Source organism: Myiozetetes cayanensis, unplaced genomic scaffold, assembly GCF_022539395.1.
Source record: "Myiozetetes cayanensis isolate MyiCay16 unplaced genomic scaffold, myiCay2020 scf1, whole genome shotgun sequence".
Classification (NCBI taxonomy): domain Eukaryota; kingdom Metazoa; phylum Chordata; class Aves; order Passeriformes; family Tyrannidae; genus Myiozetetes; species Myiozetetes cayanensis.
In genome coordinates this window covers 68702605-68721105 of record NW_026086604.1, presented here as the reverse complement: position 1 = coordinate 68721105, position 18501 = coordinate 68702605, and the positions used below count along the sequence as shown (strand labels likewise).

The following is an 18501-nucleotide window of genomic DNA, read 5'->3' as shown; positions in this document are numbered from 1 at the left end:
GTAGCTTTCCCTAGTACAAAATCAGAAAGCAAATGGGAGGTAATTTACCTTTCTGTAATGGTGGTCCAGTTTCACAGCCCTCTACCTCGGAAAATTCTGCTACTACTTTCCCCCATAGGTACTGGCTCTTGAAGAAGAGGTATTCCCCCCACCAAGATTCCCATTTGTAAAAAAAAAAAAAAAATATATATATATATATAAGAAAGAAAGAATTGGCATCACTATTGTGTATCAAGTACCAATGGCTAAAAATATCTGTCCATGAAAGCCTGTATTCCCTCCCTTAATCATATATATATTCCTCTATTGAAAATGGCTACCTCAGATGTCTGAACACTGCATACTGAGGTTAAACCACTAAACAGACATGCAGAAGAGCACTGACTTCAATTTGCTCAACAGGAATGTGATTAGAAACTGAAAAATTTTCATCACAAGCCTTTAACAGATGATGGGAAAAAAATCAGGCCTGGAGCTGCCAGCATCTCTCCAGATAAACAAACTCTGCTGTTTCTTCCAGGAGTAACAGAGGAAGAGGTTGGCCATTCAGGCAAATGGTCAAAACCATTTCCCACTTAGAAACAAGGCCTGACTTGGTCCTAATAAAACAGCTTAGTAACTGTCCTAGTTAGAGCAGGCGGGACCAGTTCATCATTGTGTGGGTGTAACCCAAACTGAGTATTCTACACCCTCTATGTCATTTCCCAGAAACTGTTAACAATAGACCTTTGCAGCAGCTGCCCAGAGCACACCTGACCCCTCAGGCTATAAGCTGGGTGTTAAGAGGTCTGTGAGATAGGAGGATGTTCCCGTCCTCACACCCACAACTCACAATCACCCACTGTGGAACTCCCCGCCCCAGGGAGGTGCTGGGCATTCCTGCCTGAACCTGAGTGTATATAATCCTGGGGTCTTGGGACTTCTGGTACCACTCGTGGGATCCAGAGGATGACCAGAACCTCGACCAGACTGCAACCACTGCTCTCAACCAGACTGTGACCATCACTCACACCAAAAGGTTCTTCCTCTCCTTTTGTTTTTGAACTCAGGGGGCCCACGTGAGGCTCAGCACAGGGGCCAATGAACACTATTCTGTTCATGCCCCAGGGTGCCGGGTTATACATCTGGTTTTTTGTGGGTTAAAACCAATTGTTCATCTGTATAATTGTATTTATTGTATTATTTTTATTAAATTGTAATTCTGACTTATAATCTCTTTTGACTTGGGTTAATTTCTCCTGCCAGTTTGCCTTTAAACCAGCACAGTAACTTAGGGGAAAGAAAGGATCTTCATCATCACAGATCACTACCTAGTTTAAGGTTTGGTTTGCATTCCAAAACTACACAGAGGTGATAGTAATTTCAACTGTCACCAGCTACTTCAAAGCACATCTAGTCTTCAGTAGTCATTCAGGTTCTCAGTGTGGTCAATGGAAAGAGGAAGAGGGACTCTCTGCAGTTTATCATCTTTTATAGCTTTGTACCATAAGAAAGTGTGAATGCACTTGAAAGGTACTTCCCTATCTCACTGTTAACTGGAGATACCCAAACAAGCAACCCAAATAGGAGGTGAGAAGGAACAGAGCAGACACAAAGGTCCCTTGGTCAGACATGAGGCTCATCAAGCAAAATGTGGAATGCAACACCTTCCCAAAATAGCACTTGCTTTTAAGTTGTTTTTAACAGGAAGCAAGCAGCTACCTGAAAAGGTCTATGAACAGAAGGAGAGTAAAAGGCTCGACTATCATGTCTCATCTGACAGCAGGGATCTGACAACCTAAGGGTGATTAAACCCAACACTCTTCCAGAGCTTAGAAGAGACTTATGCACTGACTTCAAGCCAACTGCTGATATGAATATTCACGATACAAAGTTGGACAGGAAAAGGTGAAGATTACCTTCAGCAAGAAATCTCAGTATCTTCCTCTGAAGTCAAAGATTTCAATCTCCACTTTTTGCAAGCTGAGATTCAAGAAGGGGCTGCTGTAGGTAGGCAAAACAACTACGCAGATATGTGCATTAGTCTACATGCTACTTTCCAGTAGCAAAAAAAAAATGCCACTGCACAGCAAATAATATGAAAACATGGCCATTCCTACTACTGGTCAGCTGAAGGTAAAGACCTCCAAGTTTGTCTTACAATAATGAACACCTTTTATAATTCAATATGCAATCAATAATCAATACAGGTATTTAGGTCCAGATACTGGTAGTTCAGCTACAGCATACGAAACTAATTAGCAACCATTTTATGTAAAGACAAATACATCCTTCAAAAATACTTTATTGTAATTGTACTGAAAAAGCAGAATTGTTCAGAATAAAGAAATACCCTGCAACAACCTTTTAAAAGATCTGTTAAGTCACTGAAGTAAAACTGGCCTTGCAAAGGTTTTGCACCAACAGAATTGGTTTTGTACAAAAGTAACGGAAGAAGTCCTTCCATATCACTGTCAGAGTTCTGCAAGTCTAAGCGAAGCACTCTGAGCTATTGTCAACTCAGACTTTAAATACCTTCTCTTCAAATATTTCTAATGTATTTCTTCAACTAAGTGACACCTTACTGGTTGAAATTTTATCTAAATAGTCCAATATCGTAAGAGAAAAAAAAATACTTTCTACTTCCCTACATTTACAGATTTTAAAATAGAATAATGAAGAAAATCAACTAATTCCACTGCAATCCACCACTCCTCATATCCAGATATTGGATCTAAGTTGCACCTAATATGTTCAGAAAAGACACAGCTGTGCTAGAGATGAACTTAATTATGCAGAAAGCAGAGACTGCTGCAAACTCAAAGAACGCTGTCATTGTGTATCATGTTTACTATCATGTGAATCATGACACTGTGCAAAATTTCTTATATTATTTTTGCTGGAATTTTATTAGGGTCTCCCTTTTCTTAATGGCTACTATTTGAATGTAGGTCTATTAGCACGTCCAAGATTCTGGCTTAGGGGGAAAACAAGACCTTTGTATGCACATCATCCTTAAGCAAGTTGATAGACAAGTTAAACACCACAGCTTTTACAGCTGCATGTTGGAGAAAGCTTGAGAAAGAGGCAAAGCAAAGAAACTGATGTGAGCATGTTTACAGTGCTGTAAAATTGATTTCATCATCTTCAGAACTACTATATTATTTATTTATTTAAGAGATAAAAGTAACATATAGAAAGCCTATGAAGTTCATTCAGCTCTTTCATTTTAATGGTTATACGTCAACACAGCAGTCTTTCACCTTAGACCTGTTTGGACATCTGTTCGATGGATGAACTGCTAGAGATACTCAAAGCCAGCATCTGCTTCACAGGCAATTTTCCTACTCACTGAAAGACTCCATCATGCCCTGTCTCACTTCTTGCAGAATTTCCTGCTATAATTTAAATCCTAAAGGTTTCTCCTAGACAAAAAGCGATCTCTGAAGATTGCCTAAGTGCTATTCCATGGACATAGAGAGGGTAAGCCATAATGAAGCCTTACAGACACAGCAGGTAGTGCAACCTTGGGCAGAGCACGAACTTAATTTCTTGTTAGTCAGATTGGCTTGAAGTTCCTCTGTGTTACTTAAAGTGTTGCAATTAAGTACTGCTCTAAGCTATCCTAATTAGGCTGTAAGCAAATGCTCATTTGCAACTTGCATGGAGTGTAACACAGAACTGAATGTTCGCTGGTAGCAAAGGGAAATTACACTGGAGGTACATTTGCACAAATATAGCCGGCAGCCTCCTGATTTTCCCCTTCTTATTAATATCCTAGAAAATATTGAGAAATGTGTCACACTGTACAAATTGTTAGAAACAGACATTCTTTATCCCTGGAGCTGAACGTGGTGCTCTTCTGCCTCCCCCAGCTGACAAGCACTTCACTTCCCTTGGAATGACAGCCTCTCTCTGCAGAAGATGAAAGATCTGGGATTTAGATTACCTTTTTCATCTGTGCAGACATTAAAAAAAACCAAACCAAACCAAAAACAAACAAACAAAACCACCCAATGCCAAAAAAATAACCAAAATCCCCAACAGACTAGGATGAAAATCATGATGGACAAGTATCAAAGATGCAATATAACTTTTTTTCTTATCAAAGAAAACCAGTAAGCATAAACCAAAACTTTCAGCTAAAATATTGACTAAATCCACATTCAGGAATAAAACCCAGCCTTGGCATCTCTCATGAAGATGACAAAAGAGGTTCTCAAGTATATTTAGGACCTTTTAAATGCTGCAGATGGAATAACATTAGCTTCAAGCATAGCAAGGACATTTTTCAGCAACACATTATTTGAGGCTGGCTGTTAGAGGGTGCTCATTTGACAAGGCTGTAACACAAGCAAGTCTCAGCCTCATTTGGATGAGCTTTACAAAGCTTTGCCAAGCTAGTTTGTTAAAGAAAAAAGTTCAAAGGTTAGCCAGGGAAAAAAATACATGGAACAAACCAGCATATAATACAGAAAAATACTTTGGAGAATATAAAATACATTGTTTTATTTGCATGACTAGATGTTGCTATTCCTGTAACATTATCTTTTTTTCCTTTGCCTCCTGAAGGGGAGGGTGACTTTTGTATATTTAAAGTCTATTTCTTTTCAAGCTGTTCCATAAATTCATTACAAGGTGTGTGACAGTATTGTAAGTAATCTTTTGATCTTCTCCTACATACAATCATATATATATATATATTCACACACACACATACACTTCAAACATTTAAATGTAACACTAGTCTGGAGTTTGGGAGAACTTAGTAAAAGGCATTCATAAACAGAAGCACAACAGGTATTTTTCAATGCTAAAACTGTGCACCTGATATCTGATGCTTATCAAAGATTCCATCTATAGCTTGTTCAACATAACTGAGCACTTGGTGAATGGGAATTGCTCAAAACATCTGTAAAGCTATTTATAACATCTAGAAATACTGTGGTTGGCTTGCTTTCAGTGGATTTTATTAAGCATCAGGGAAAGTCAAGTGTGATCAGCAACAATATGACAAGTAAGTTACTTCAGAGTAATTAGTGGCTCTTAAAAGTTTGCAGGCAAGGACATGCTCAAAAATGACTCACAGAAGCCCAGGGGCAAACTGTCTGTAAAGTCAAATAAGTTAAATCCAGGTGTTTTACTATCAGGACAGTGGTGTTTACCTTAGAATACTCCTTTCCATAATGTTTTGCACCTCATTTTTTTCTCAGCATTTTTTTTTAAGCAACATTTGTTCCTTATGAATGGCTTATTCATATTGCCTATTCTGACAAGGATGGTAGGGAACTCCGATTTTTTAAAGGTAAATGTAAAAGGCGAGAGGAGGAACACGTGCAAGGTCACCATACAGAGAGGCAGCCAACCTTCCTCGGTGACTGTCAGGCACACACATCAGTTTCAGCACTCAAAGCTGTCTCCTCATACTCCTGCAACAGCACAGGACACTTGGAAAGCTTGAGGCCATGGGTAGGGATGCTGTTCCTAGATGTCTAGATGGACAATGCACGCCATAAACTCTGTGTGTGTGAAGGGTAAAGCAGTGTCCTCATAGCCTGTTATCTAAATAACCCCAAAAAACAGAGTAGTTCCTCACTCTGTCCAGAGAAGAGAGCTAGGCAGATGAAGGGCTGGCTGGATGTTTTTAAGTAGCATCTGTTTAGTAAGAAGGAGAAGCAGCTTTTAAAGGTCTCTCCCACTTTCATCCCCTTCCCCCACAAAAACTCGCAGAACAGTGCTTGCTTTGCTGCTAATGAGACTTCACTGGTAATAAGTCTGCTGTGACAAAGTTGCTTTATCCACATTCCCCAGAAACATCCCAGGCTCAACGTGGGATCTCGCATCCAAACTCCTAGCTTATAATCAATCAATTTTGCTATTCATTTCTCCCTCAGCAATACCAGAAAAACCAAACATTCCAGGCATGAAGCACAATGAAGGTTATTTCTAACTCTGTTGCTTCCTGAAATGCAGCAGGAGAAACCGTCTCCAGTAACCCTGGCAGCAGCAGGGTCTACCACTGGAGAGAATAAGCAATCCTAATGCCAGAGAAATATGACTTGTAGCTTTTATGAATGGTGGCTTGCCTTTTAACATGTCCAGATTAAACTCACTTTTATGTAAGCTTTGTAAATGATTTTCAGATTACAGTGAAGCTGCAGAAAAGATTGAAGGTACTTACATTAATTAAACAAAATCACTTTTTAGTACAGTAATTCTGCACTCCCATTAGGAGGAAGAATAATATCATAAGAATTTGATAGCAATAGGAGACTATAAATCAAGAGCACAGAGAATTGAAACTCATCCCACAATGATTTAATTAACTCAGTGGTATTTTTCTAATAAAAAAATGCTATTAAATTCCAACTAACATTCCCTTCTGTTTAGGAAATGGAACAAAACTGTACCTGCAATCTTTGCAGCAATGTAAAAACATCCCATTATCAAAACAATGAACTCCAAGTTTATTCCTCTCCGTGCATCTACACACATACACCACCTAAGTGAACATGGACATTTCAAACAGATTTTCACTTTCATCATGGGCACAGATCACTGTCCAGGAAATTACAAGTCCAAAGAAGCCTGTACCTGCTGTGAATGAATAGTGTTACTTCTGATACTTAAGCAACAACTGTGCTGATGGTTTGGAAATGAACAAAATAAACATTGGCTTTGCTTTCCATCCCTAGAAGTAGATGCCAGCAAGCAAGCAAAAACTTGGGTGTCTTCCCAGGCCTGCACTACATACGTCCACAGCATTCACCAGGGGATCACTGGCAGCTCAGCCACAGGTGCCAGCACAGCTCTGTAAGGGCTGCCACAACTCACTGCAGGAAGAACCTCGCGGTCAGCTCACCTACCAATTGCTGCCAACAACATCATGCCACAAGGTCATGCAGAATACACAGCATCAGCTCTAAACTATGAGTTGGTGCTTTCTTTCATCTTGGTAGCAGAGGTCCAAAAAGGTTTCTATTCAAAAGTTGACCTGAACTCACACCTCAAGTCCAGACAGCCTAGACATCAAGGAGGGCTGAGACTTAGCATAGCTATTCTTACTATGTTGAGTGACTCCTTAAAGGCTGTCAGCATGAAGTTATGACATTTCAACCATTCATTTATGGTATAATTACAGTCACTCAATATAGATCTGGGATTTTTTTTTTTTATTCCCTACTGCACTTATGTTTACACCCAAACGCATTCCTGCCCGCCTCACTAGGCACAGAGGGAATTAGAATTCCTCTCATGTTATGTTTTCCCATTTTTCACCGCACTCCAGCCTGATAGCTTCTCAGTTCTGTCAATTCCTGATCAAAGCATAGAACAGCTAAGTTATATTCTCACTGTGCCATTAATAAAATATAGCAAGAATAATGTTGTGCAACAAGAATGTGCATGGGCACACATAACTCAGATGGTACACACAAAAATCTAGTGTGAACACACTAATACAGTTACTGCAGCACATACTAGACTTCTCAGCATTACATCTGTGCAAAAGCTTCTTTAAACAACTGCAAACATGACTGTGTGGCTGCAGACTCAGTGGGGGTACCAGCACATGAGGAGCAGGGCAGGTTTGGGTCAGGTGGATCCCATCCTGCAGTGTGTGCCAGACCTCCTTCGGATGGACAATGCATTCCCCTGCGTGCTGCTGCTGGTCCTGACCACGTAACCCTCCTCCCAGCACACTCCTGCTGCCGGAGCATCGCTTCCGGGTAGGGAGCCAAAACGCTCCTGGGAGCTGGGCCAGGTTTATGTCATTAAAAACAAAAAAATCCCAACAAATAACATACTCTTGGGTTTGAGCGTGAGATGCCTTTAATATTTCCAGTAATTCAAGTTGGGACTGTAACTACTGTTCTGGCGCTTTCCAAAAGCAAGAACAAAGAGACTCATTTCTTTCTACCACAAAGCTTCTTGCTGTAACAGGCGTGAGGAAGGAGGAACAGCAGCTTTGACTCTGTGCTGATCTCAGTCTCCGGCAGGCCACACGGGGCTCCAGCTGGAGAGCCAGCAGACCCACCAGGTGACCAGCACTAGCAGCATTGAGGACTGCCAGTCTTTAGCTTAGTCCAGCATACTCGTTAGTCTTCAGTTATTCATCACTTTCTTCTTCAGTAATGAGAACATGAGACTTTCAGAACCAAGTGAGCTCACCCCCACCCCAATTTCTTCAGGACTAAGAGGACAACGTGTTCTCACGACACAGGAGACGAGAAGTAATGCAATGTCTTTCCTACACTACCCATCAAATTTAGCTCGTTTAATTCAGGAAAGTGTTATTTCTCCAAACGAGAGAGGGGTGCCCAGGGAAGTGCAGGGCCTGCTTTCATGCAGTTATATCACAGCCCTGCAGCAGAGGCCTGTTCTTTCCCAATTTTTTCCAAACACAATCGCCACTTACTTTAAAAAAGGTATCCGAGTTAAACATGCTGCAGAGCAATTTATGTATGATTTATTTAATTAGCTTAAGAGCCTTGCTTTAAAGAAATATTTGAGAGAAACACATTATGTGTCATGGCAAATACCCATGAAAACCCATATTTTAAAGTTAGGCCAAAGGGAGTGCTTGGACCTGGACCTAAGAAAATGTCCAGATTATATCCTGCTATAGATTTAGCTTATTTAGAGGAAGTAATGTCCTGTTGACTCATTGTGATGTCAGCATTTATTTTCAAAATGTCTTCTTGTTAAAGATTATTCCACCACAGAATCAAGTAATAAAATCTGCTGTCATACATGCAAAATCTAACTTAGTACATAACGCTTGCTTTATACAGAAGTTTGTATTTTTATACAGCTTCTCTTTTGGAAATCAACATCCTTGTTTTCCAAAGAACCAATAAAAAAGTTTTATGGGAAGAAAAATAAAAAAAGTGTGCATCATAACATGCAATTAGAACAATTAAAACTAAGAAGTCTGTTTACATGAGTTCCCTTGAAGGGTAACTAAATCTGGAAAAAAGAATGGCATTAATTCATACCCATTTGTGAATTTAATTTGCTAGAAAAGAGTAAATAATTTTGGTACATCAAACTGCTTTTTGGAAGTTTGCCTGGGCTGTATAGAGGGGGGATGTGAGAAATTTGCCCTATTTTTACAGTTGAAAGCTTCATTGACTCACACAAGATACTTAAGCCTAATATCCTGTGGCACTGCAGTGACCTACATGTAATTATTGCATGCTTTTTCCAAAATATTTGTACACAACCAGAAATTATAACCCAAGTTACCAACCAGTTCTTAGTTTATACCAGCAACACAAAGATGGACTTCAATTGGTGGTAATGTAGCTGTCTGATGTTTTTAGCAACCTTTTGGACAAATGTTTGGTCTTGGCTTGGTATAATTTTCTGGTTTCCATTTATCTTAGACAAACATATTTATCTTGTTAAGTGAACAATGATTTAAAAGCTTTCAGCTGTCCCTTCTCCCAGCCCACAACCACTGTCCCCCTCAGACATGGGGTGACCTTTTGCTTGTAGGTGTGCATGAGCCGTAGATCCAAAGATGTGGGGAATAGGGAGACAAAGAAAAATATCAAATGGTCTTGCAGTGCTGCATGGTGTCACCCAGAACATGTCCTTTCTGCTCCCGCCTTTCTTGCCCTTCCTAATCATGGAAAGAGGGAGCGCTTGCATGCTCTCAAGAGGTCTGCTTAAGTTTTGGGTTTTGTGGGGAGGAGCAGTTGGGTGGTACTTGCAGGACAGAGAGACACATGATGAAGAGAGGAATGCTTGGGCATGCACTGATCAGTCATGACTCTCCTGTCACCCTCTTCCTGTCCAAGCTCATAGACAACACTGCTCTCAACTTAAGAATGTTAGAGCCCTTTGTCAGTTACCACTTGAAGGGTCACGCTTTCTCCAAACCCAAGACATCTGCAGTGCCTCACTCACCACACCAGTACCTGAAGTAGCTAGTGGCTCAATACCACAGGTAGTTGGTACTTTTCATCCACATACTCAGGTGCTTTCATCCAGCTGGTTGTCTACATTACTAAAACTTCAGCAGTGCCAATTTTTACAGATCCCTGTGCCGTTCACTATTAACAGGTCAACATCTAACATTTTTCACCGCAAAACTTAGCTCACGGTGGCATGTTTCCACCTGCAGATCTGTAATGAAGGATTATGGTGCTGAACTCCGAAGAAGCATGTATCCCTTTAATTACAAGTAATTTCTTAATGTCTACCACCAGATGTGTTTAGTCACAAAACTGTATTAGTGCAGATGCTGCCACTGTGGAGGTTGTTCAGTGCAGGATAGCCTTTGATATGTAACCCAAAGGTTCACAGTTATTTCTCTTCTAAGTCTTTTACTACTAAATTATGTGCCAGTTTCTCAACCTGTCTATGTGTGCTCAGAAAAATTATCTAGAAGGTCTTTAAATTTAAGGGTTTTTTTCTAAAGCAGAGAAGATTATCCAGAGTTTAAAAGAAAAAACAAAACAAAACCAAAAACAAAACAACCAAAACCAAAACAAACAAACAAACACAAACAAACACCACCACCCCCAATCTGGAATTATTTCAATAAACCTAGCGTTCCAGTTTTACCTCCCAGATTGCTTCTCCGAAATGACTATCCTATTTGTCTACATGTGTTTTTAGTTTTGTGCTAATACAGAAGACCCGTTATTTCTCACTGTTCTCTGTCTTCTGGGGAGCAGCTGCAGTGTGCTGCTGCAGCCATCAGCTTTAAAAGCAATATTCAGTGCCTGACTGGCAGCAGAGCCAGAAGTGGCATCTTGCTTCCTGCTGTGGTGAAATTAGTGCTATTACCCAACAGATCTCATAAAAAATACTTTAAAAACCGAAATTATACCTGATATGCACAACTTTTTGACTAAGATTAAAAAAATGCTTCATCATCATGAGATAACAAAAAAACCTACCACAAAAAAAGTAAGAAAGGCTTATTAACAGTTATTTTTCATTGCTTTACTCCTTTTACCTTTCTTTGCTGAGAAAAGAAAGAGTGTGAAACCAATGTAGTGAAACGCAAAAAGCAATGCTGTAAACCACTTGTTAAAAAAAAAAGCAGTAGCAACTGAATCAAAAAAATACGGTAAGGACTCAGAAGCAACAAGAAATTTATATCTCAGGCTCCAGCTAGATGAATGAAATTTTACATATAGGAAAAGACAATATCCATTTTTTCAGCTGAAAATATAACTCAAGCTTTATGACCTGAAAGCTCCTTTATTCACTGTTTTGTTCACACATGCATCCTTCTCCTATAGGGAACAACATCTTGGGAAAAAGTTTCAGTAAAACTTGAAGAGAACTGGCATTTCTTTATGCTCAGTTCTTGGCAATAGGACATGAGACTCTTCTGCGTTTAACAAGACTGGATCTTTAAATTCCTCTTGCATAACCACTACTAGGTTTTATCATTGCAGAGCTGTATTTTACTGTTATTAAAAAATAAGACTGAGGTGTTCCATGAGGAACAATACTAACAACACTGCATTTCTTATGAAGTTGTATTAGACATCCCAGCTTCCCAGTGACCCCCCACTGTTTCACATGGTCAGCAAACAAAATATCCACTCCTTTCCGAAATCCCCTAAAGCTACATTAACCTGTGTCCCTGTCAAGTGCCCTAGATAGGAACTGACCAAAGGCAACACTTTCTCCATGCCATGAGTGTGCTGTGATGCCCTGTGTGATCAGAGCTGCAGCACCGCTGGCCAGAACTGCTATTTGCTTATTTACCTGCAAATGCACAAAAGGAATCACTTTTCACTAACACCTCATATATCCTGTGTAATTAGAATGGCTCATTCCAACCTCCAGTTTTAATCTTTGTTTATAATCTGCAAGCAGAGAACCTGAAATTAAGCATCTCGATATTTAACCTTGGTTTGCATTTATTATTGTATTTATATTTTTCTTAAAGCACAACTTATTTTCACTAACTACCAGCTATTAAACATGCTATTGCAGTCCTTTAACTAAATAACTTCAACCTTTAAGTTCATCACTCATTTTGTTAACCAGTAGTTTATTTTGTATCCATGGATACAAAATAAGTCAGAGCATGTCCTAAAATAATTTATTCCAATTGTCAAACTTTACATTTTTTTGATGGGCTGAAGTTGGAAAGATGTATAACATTTTTTAAGTTACTGATTTTTTTACTCATGATGTTTAGCATACTCCAGTGAAGGGAATTAGAACTAGGTTAAACACAAATTACAAGGAGGTTGATCAGGCAGATTATTTTGTTATCCAACAACACTCCATGTTTAAAATTGAAGTATTAAAAATAAGTTTCCTTCCTTCACAAAGAAACTGAACCTCCTCTTTTTTACTTTTGTTCATCAATACTTTAAAACCGGGGGAGGGGGTGGGGTGGTGGTGTTTCAGTTCTATTCCTCTATCTCTTTATTAAAGGAGGGAAATAATTCATTAGAGAGGGAAAGAACACTTTTCTATCATTCCCTCACCCTGAGCCAGTGTTTCTCCTCTGCCTCCAATGAGTTGACAAGCTGAAATGAATGGTATATCTGCATATACAAAAGAAGCCTCTATTGTCCAACATGTTCTACATCCTCAATTTGTACACTGAAAGCTTTTACCACTAGGGATTGTCTTTGATTAAAAAATTCAGCTGCAAGGATATCTACACAATTTAAACTCTTTCATTTTGGGCTTTCAAAACATTTGTCAAGATATTACATTTTAAAATTAGGTAGATTAATTTTTTAAAAACTTGTAAAGTTTAGGAAAAAATCTTTTATTCTATATTTACAGCCATCTTCTCACATACATTAAAAGACTGATTACTTTTATATTTATCTACTGTTAAACCACTAGTTTCTAAATTCCATCAAAAACTGACTCAGAACATTAGGATTCCTTAAGACTTTACAAAGCACTGTATAGGGTGCCTTGGTTAATTTTAATAAAACATATAGCTGAAAGGCAAAGAATCCCCAAACCCAGGAAATATTTGGAGAAGTAAACACAGGTTCATCAGCAACTACAGTATATACAGCAACTACATCTATGCTGCTGTCCTGTTGGCAAGTGCTAGGAGGCAGAATTGCCCCTGGTTTTGTCTCCCCAGAGTCAGATCAACACTGCCATGGCAAAACAGCCTCTCTGCTTAGGTCTCTGACAGGGCCCTGTGCTAAATTCCCAAGAGGATGACTCAATTTTTCCCCAGTGCATTATTTGTATATTTGTCTGTCTTGTATGTGTAAGAAATACAGTAAAACCAAAGAAGATGCACTGTGTCTTTCAAGACAGTAGGCAGCTGTTCATGGCAAAGTAATGCAATACAGAACATGCAAGGGTAAACAAACCACTTGTAGCTGAACTGTCCACCCAAACCATTTATCTCTCAGAGCAGATGTAGGAGGTAATTACAAACTAACTGGGCAGTGACATAAAACTTAATATTTTTGAGTACACAAGCACAGAACTGTTGTAAGTCAATGGTCAGTAAGAGTAACCCATCCTTTCATCCCCATGCAAGTCAAACAGTTTACAATACAAAGGTTTTTGAGCCCAGCTTTAGTCTTTCAGTGTGCTCGAGGAATAATACAAAACAAGATGACCGTTTCTCAGAGAGTGGAGCTGGACACAGAAGAAAAACTGCAGTGTTGCTGGGGTTATTACTCAGGACCACATGGCAACTCAGTCTGTGCTATCTTCACTGCCAAGAACCTAGAGAATGATTACACCAGCTTTCCATGGGACAGTACTCCCCTTAAATCCCATTACAAGGAGCTGTGCATAGATACATGCTCTAAGAACACTATTTTGCTTTTTAAGCACCTTCATGAAAAACAGCAAAATAAAGCACCACCATGACTTTAAAGAATCCACCTGTCCAGTGTTTGTGTGGCACCTACAACATGCAGTATAATATGCATAGATCCTCCTCCAACTCTAAGCTAATAACTTCTGAATTAGTAACTCTTTATACTGAATAACAAAATCTGAAAGACATTAGGCATTACTGCTTCATTCACAACATGCTTTTATCTGAAAGAGGCTTACATCATTTATACACTTCATTCTTACAGACCTTTTAGGAAAGGAAGCCTATTTGAAGATAGTCTCTTGGCCAGTGCTGCCCTACTCATAGACAAAGTCTACAGGTGTTTTTACTTATCTTGAAGCTTTTTTCTGCCTTCAAAATGAAGTAGTCCACTGCTGTTTTGCACGCAAATGGATGACCCAAAGCTTTGTCCCATACTCACATGCTTACTAGCAGGTTGACTCTGAGGTAAAGATCCAGGGGCCAGCACTGGAGAGCTTGCGGGGCTACAAAGTTCTGGGAAGGGATTTGGGATGGCTGGCAGTGACGATGTTCTGAATTGCTGTTCTTCTTCTTGGAGACGCCTATAGACACAGAAGCACTAGGCATTAAGAGGAGCAAACTGGCATCAATAGACCTGGATCTCCTGTCCCACTATTTACGATTGACACTAAAGACAAGGTCAAAACCATCTTTTTCTAATGAACTACTATACAGTTGCAGCAACTTCTAGAGCTAAGAAGGTAACTACATGTGAAAAATGACCAGTTAGGCATTTATGCTTGTTTTGTTGCTTATAATTTGATTACTTGGGTAACTGAGGTAACTGTGCAAATAAAATAAACACAAATAACTATCTTTACTCACTGTTGTAAGCACTAGCTTATAAGCTTAAGCACTGCGTGTTAGAAAGTCAGTAAAGCTCATCCAAACCAATGAGAAAAAGGAGAACACAACGGCTGTCACTTGGAGCCAAATTTCACACAGATTTGAAAACAAATATATGTACCCCACTGTAAAGTTCTCTAAGCTGAGACTGAAACAGCATTGTCACCTCTTTATAATACCAGATTCTATCTCCAAGCAACTCGGCGTTTTTTTGAGAAATGAAAAGGCAAAGACAGCTTCAGCAATAAGCTGCAATTACACCCTCCCACCTTATGCCAGTTGTACAGTTACTGTTCAGGTAAGTTTGTATGTACCAAAATACACCTCATGAGTCTACATAGGACCAACAAGAGTTTCAAGTTCCACTTTATAATACATCTGCACTGTCCACACCAACAAAAAGGAAAACTAAAGCCTACCAGAAAAGCTGTAAGACCCATTCATGACCACATAGATGGCTTTAGGTTTCCCTAATGTCAGGGCATCACCATTGAAGATGCACTAGGTGTCTGCAGCAGTTTGCCCTTCAAGGTCTGTGCAGAAAGCACCATCTAGTGGCAATCATGGAAGTTTCCAGAGATAATCAACTAACTTCTCTCTGTTTGAAAGACAAACCATTAAAAACTCAATTTGCTCTCATTTTCCCCCATGCCTTCAGCAAGCACAGCCTCCTTAACAGAGCTGCCTACTCTGCTGAGAGTTGTCGGAGGTAACTGCTGGGTTTGCCCCTGGCAGTGTGTCCCACTCTCGGTACATTCACTGTCTTTGACTGTACCAGAACCTAGGGGCTGATAAAATTTAACTACTATGAAATCCACTCCACAGGTAACTCTGTCCTGCAGTTTAGTTGCCTTGGTGTTCCAAAAACGAGCCTTGGACATCCAGGGGTTTGCCATAAATAGCAGGCTCCAACCATAACTATGACAACTACTGCTTGTCTACATGGCAACAACTACCTGTCCTGCTTGATTTTTTTTATTTTTTTGCTGCTCCCCATGTGTGCAGTTCCCAATAGCACAGGGTAAAAGGACAGTGTAAGATTTCTTCAGACCACTAGACTTGGCATATCAGCAACTGTGTAATAGTGCACTACATTGCAAGTTTTTGACTGACCTCCTTTGTAAGAAGTGGAACCACAGACTCAACACAATTAGAAAGGTGTGGTTTCCTTGAACTGGAAGTTCTCTGTGCTGCACTCTGCTGTGTCTGTAGTACTACAAGTGCATCTTTTACTTCCTGACAGATCCACACATGAACCTGTGTTCTCAAGAGACCACAGTCAATTACTCTGTTCTGTCTGCAAAGAAGATGCAGCCACCTCCCCCTGCATAGGGGTCTAGATAAACTTGGAAAAAAGATTCGCTGTTATTTTCTTTAATGATAAAACACCCGATGTTCTTGTGTGCGTGGAAGTACAGATTGCAGAAAGGCACAGTGTTCTCAAAATAGAGTTTTAAAGTTTTGAAATGCAAAAAATAGTTTAAATTAAGTGTTTTGACTGAGATATTTATAAAATATCAACAGTTATAGTACTCCAGAGACTTCACTTTCTAGTACAGCCCTATTCAAGGTTAGGTATGAAATACTTGTAAAATTAATTGCATCATCAGATGACTTGGTTGCATTACAGTTATTGCATACTACCCATTCAAATAGAAAGGTAACACATTCATATAAAGAACTAGAAGCAACACTTTCCACATCTGGGATTTTTCTTTTATTATATTATTACTTTTCACTTCTTTTAGAGAAGACATTGTTAACTAGAAGGAAATAAATTTATTTACCTACTCATATTGACAGGAGCTCCTTTCCTCCTGCTGCCTAAAAAGATTTTGAGAACCTCTACATCACCTATAGACTCTCTCATCACCATCAAGTTTTTCATTTGAAGTTTGAATTCCAGTCCTCATTAGAACTGGGGAACAACTTTAACACTTCTTTTTTTGGCAATGACTCACACAATGCACTCAAGTGAGATGAAGGTGCTCTAGAAAGAACAATTAAATAACTAAGACATGCTCGTTCTTTGTTTCTCTTGAGCTGTAAAGGAAATCTCCACAAAGAGAGGCACTTTCTGTATATCAAAACTATCTGAACACAGCCTCATCTATCTACACAATCTCTTATGCTTAAAAACACCAAGGAGCTGTCAGTAGGTGCAGGTTTTTAACAGCTTGGAAACAAATCCAAGTTCGGCTATAATTTCTGCCAATTGGAACCAATGATACACTTCCAGACATCCGCTACTACAGCTACATCAAACCTTTATGAAAAAAAAGGGGTGATAATATGTGGAAATATTACATCCTTCACTTACCTGTGCTAAAGTCCAGTCTAACGCTACTTGGTTTGTTATGGAAGCAGATCTCCTATTTTAAAATGTAGTTCCTTTGAAACTACGTGGTGACAACTTAGCAAAAAGGAGGCGAGTCCCTTGTTCCTACCTGACTGCCATGATGCGCACTGGCTGAGAGCGCTGCACCTTCTGCCTCGGAGACATGGGCTGCAGTGTGCCGGGTCCCGAGGACGGCAGCTGGCTGCGGTTGAGCTGACCATTTTGAAGGAGCGGAGTGGTTTCCGACTGCATGCTGCATGTGGAGTACAGACTTTCAAATGAGGAATTCATGTCATTTACCAAAGCTTCTAGGTCCACATCATCATCTGGAAGACAAAATAAAGGCAGCCTAATGCACCTAGAAGTCCCAATAAAAGAAACATGGCAAGAGCAAAGACGAAGTCTCAGTAAAACTGTCACGTAATTTTATAGTTATATTTTAACAGTGCAAATTTTTATTGCAGGAATAATTTATTTATTTTAGGGTAGAAAACCACAGCTAGTAACAGGCAGTAACGGACATTTGTTTTGTCTTCCTTGGTGAAAAGCTACTCAAGTGGAATGAAGTATTTCTATAATAGTATTTATATATATAAATATATATGTGTGTGTGGGGGGTGGATATATAAGCAGAATTTGGTGGGATTTTTAATGACAATGCTAATGCAAAGCACAACTTCTCTTACTGATAAACTGACATACATTTCAAAAGTGTATAATTTACAAATATCTCAGTTCAGCTTGTCAATGTATCAAGTTCAGTTTTCCAGTGTAATAAACAGTTTGCAAGACCAAATAATTTGGAAAAAAAACCCGGAAGACAGTGCTGCAGAAGTCAATAGCTAGAAGACACATTCACTCCTCTGTTGCATGCATGGGAAAGCCATCATTATATCTTTTTAAAAAACACCCATGTATTTCTGCATGTTTTTGTGATACAGTATTTGAAGGGCACTCCAAGGACTTTCATATAAAAAGATCTATCTGTATCTTTACTCTTACAGTGTGATAGATAGACCCCTACCTTAAAGAGCTCAACATAAATCAATCAGGGATGTGGTGGGGGTGGCTGGAGAAATACCAGTCCCTAAAAAGGACACCAACCTTTCCATATACGCCACCTTACCTCACTGTAAATAAGTAACTTGTGCTCAATCATTCCTCCTTAACGATCATAATTACTCTGCAAGACAACAGAACTCTGTGAGCCCTTTGCACTAACCGCTCTCTGAACTCCTATTGCAGAGCACTGTAATTACTCCCTAGCCACAAGTTACGTCACCCCCTATCAGGAGTTCAGCAGGCTGATGAACACACACATCAATATCTGCTTCTGGTTACAGCACAGTCACTGCCTGAACAGCTACTTCTGACCAAACAGAGCTTTATGCATCCAAAAATGTGCCCTTATTTTCCAGCTGTATCAACTGGCCTGGTAAAATATACCATCGCTGCCAGCAAACTTTCTATCTCACAAAACTTTTCACAACACGGATTGTAAGCAGAG

At 39.5% G+C, this 18501-nt stretch overlaps 1 protein-coding gene across 4 annotated transcripts in view; it reads right to left on the bottom strand.

Moving 5' to 3' along the window:
- GRB10 (growth factor receptor bound protein 10) overlaps positions 1–18501 on the bottom strand; it is a 149955-nt gene that overhangs the window by 39705 nt on the left and 91749 nt on the right. For all 4 annotated transcript variants that reach the window (XR_007630117.1, XM_050324916.1, XM_050323243.1 and 1 more), the window contains exons 4-5: positions 17104–17320; positions 14211–14352 (exon numbers count right to left, since the gene is read on the bottom strand). Coding sequence is in view for 3 of the 4 variants with exons in the window: in XM_050324916.1 (XP_050180873.1) it covers positions 14211–14352; positions 17104–17320 (359 nt within the window). In the remaining variant the exon portion in view is untranslated. The remainder of the gene's footprint in view (positions 1–14210; positions 14353–17103; positions 17321–18501) is intronic.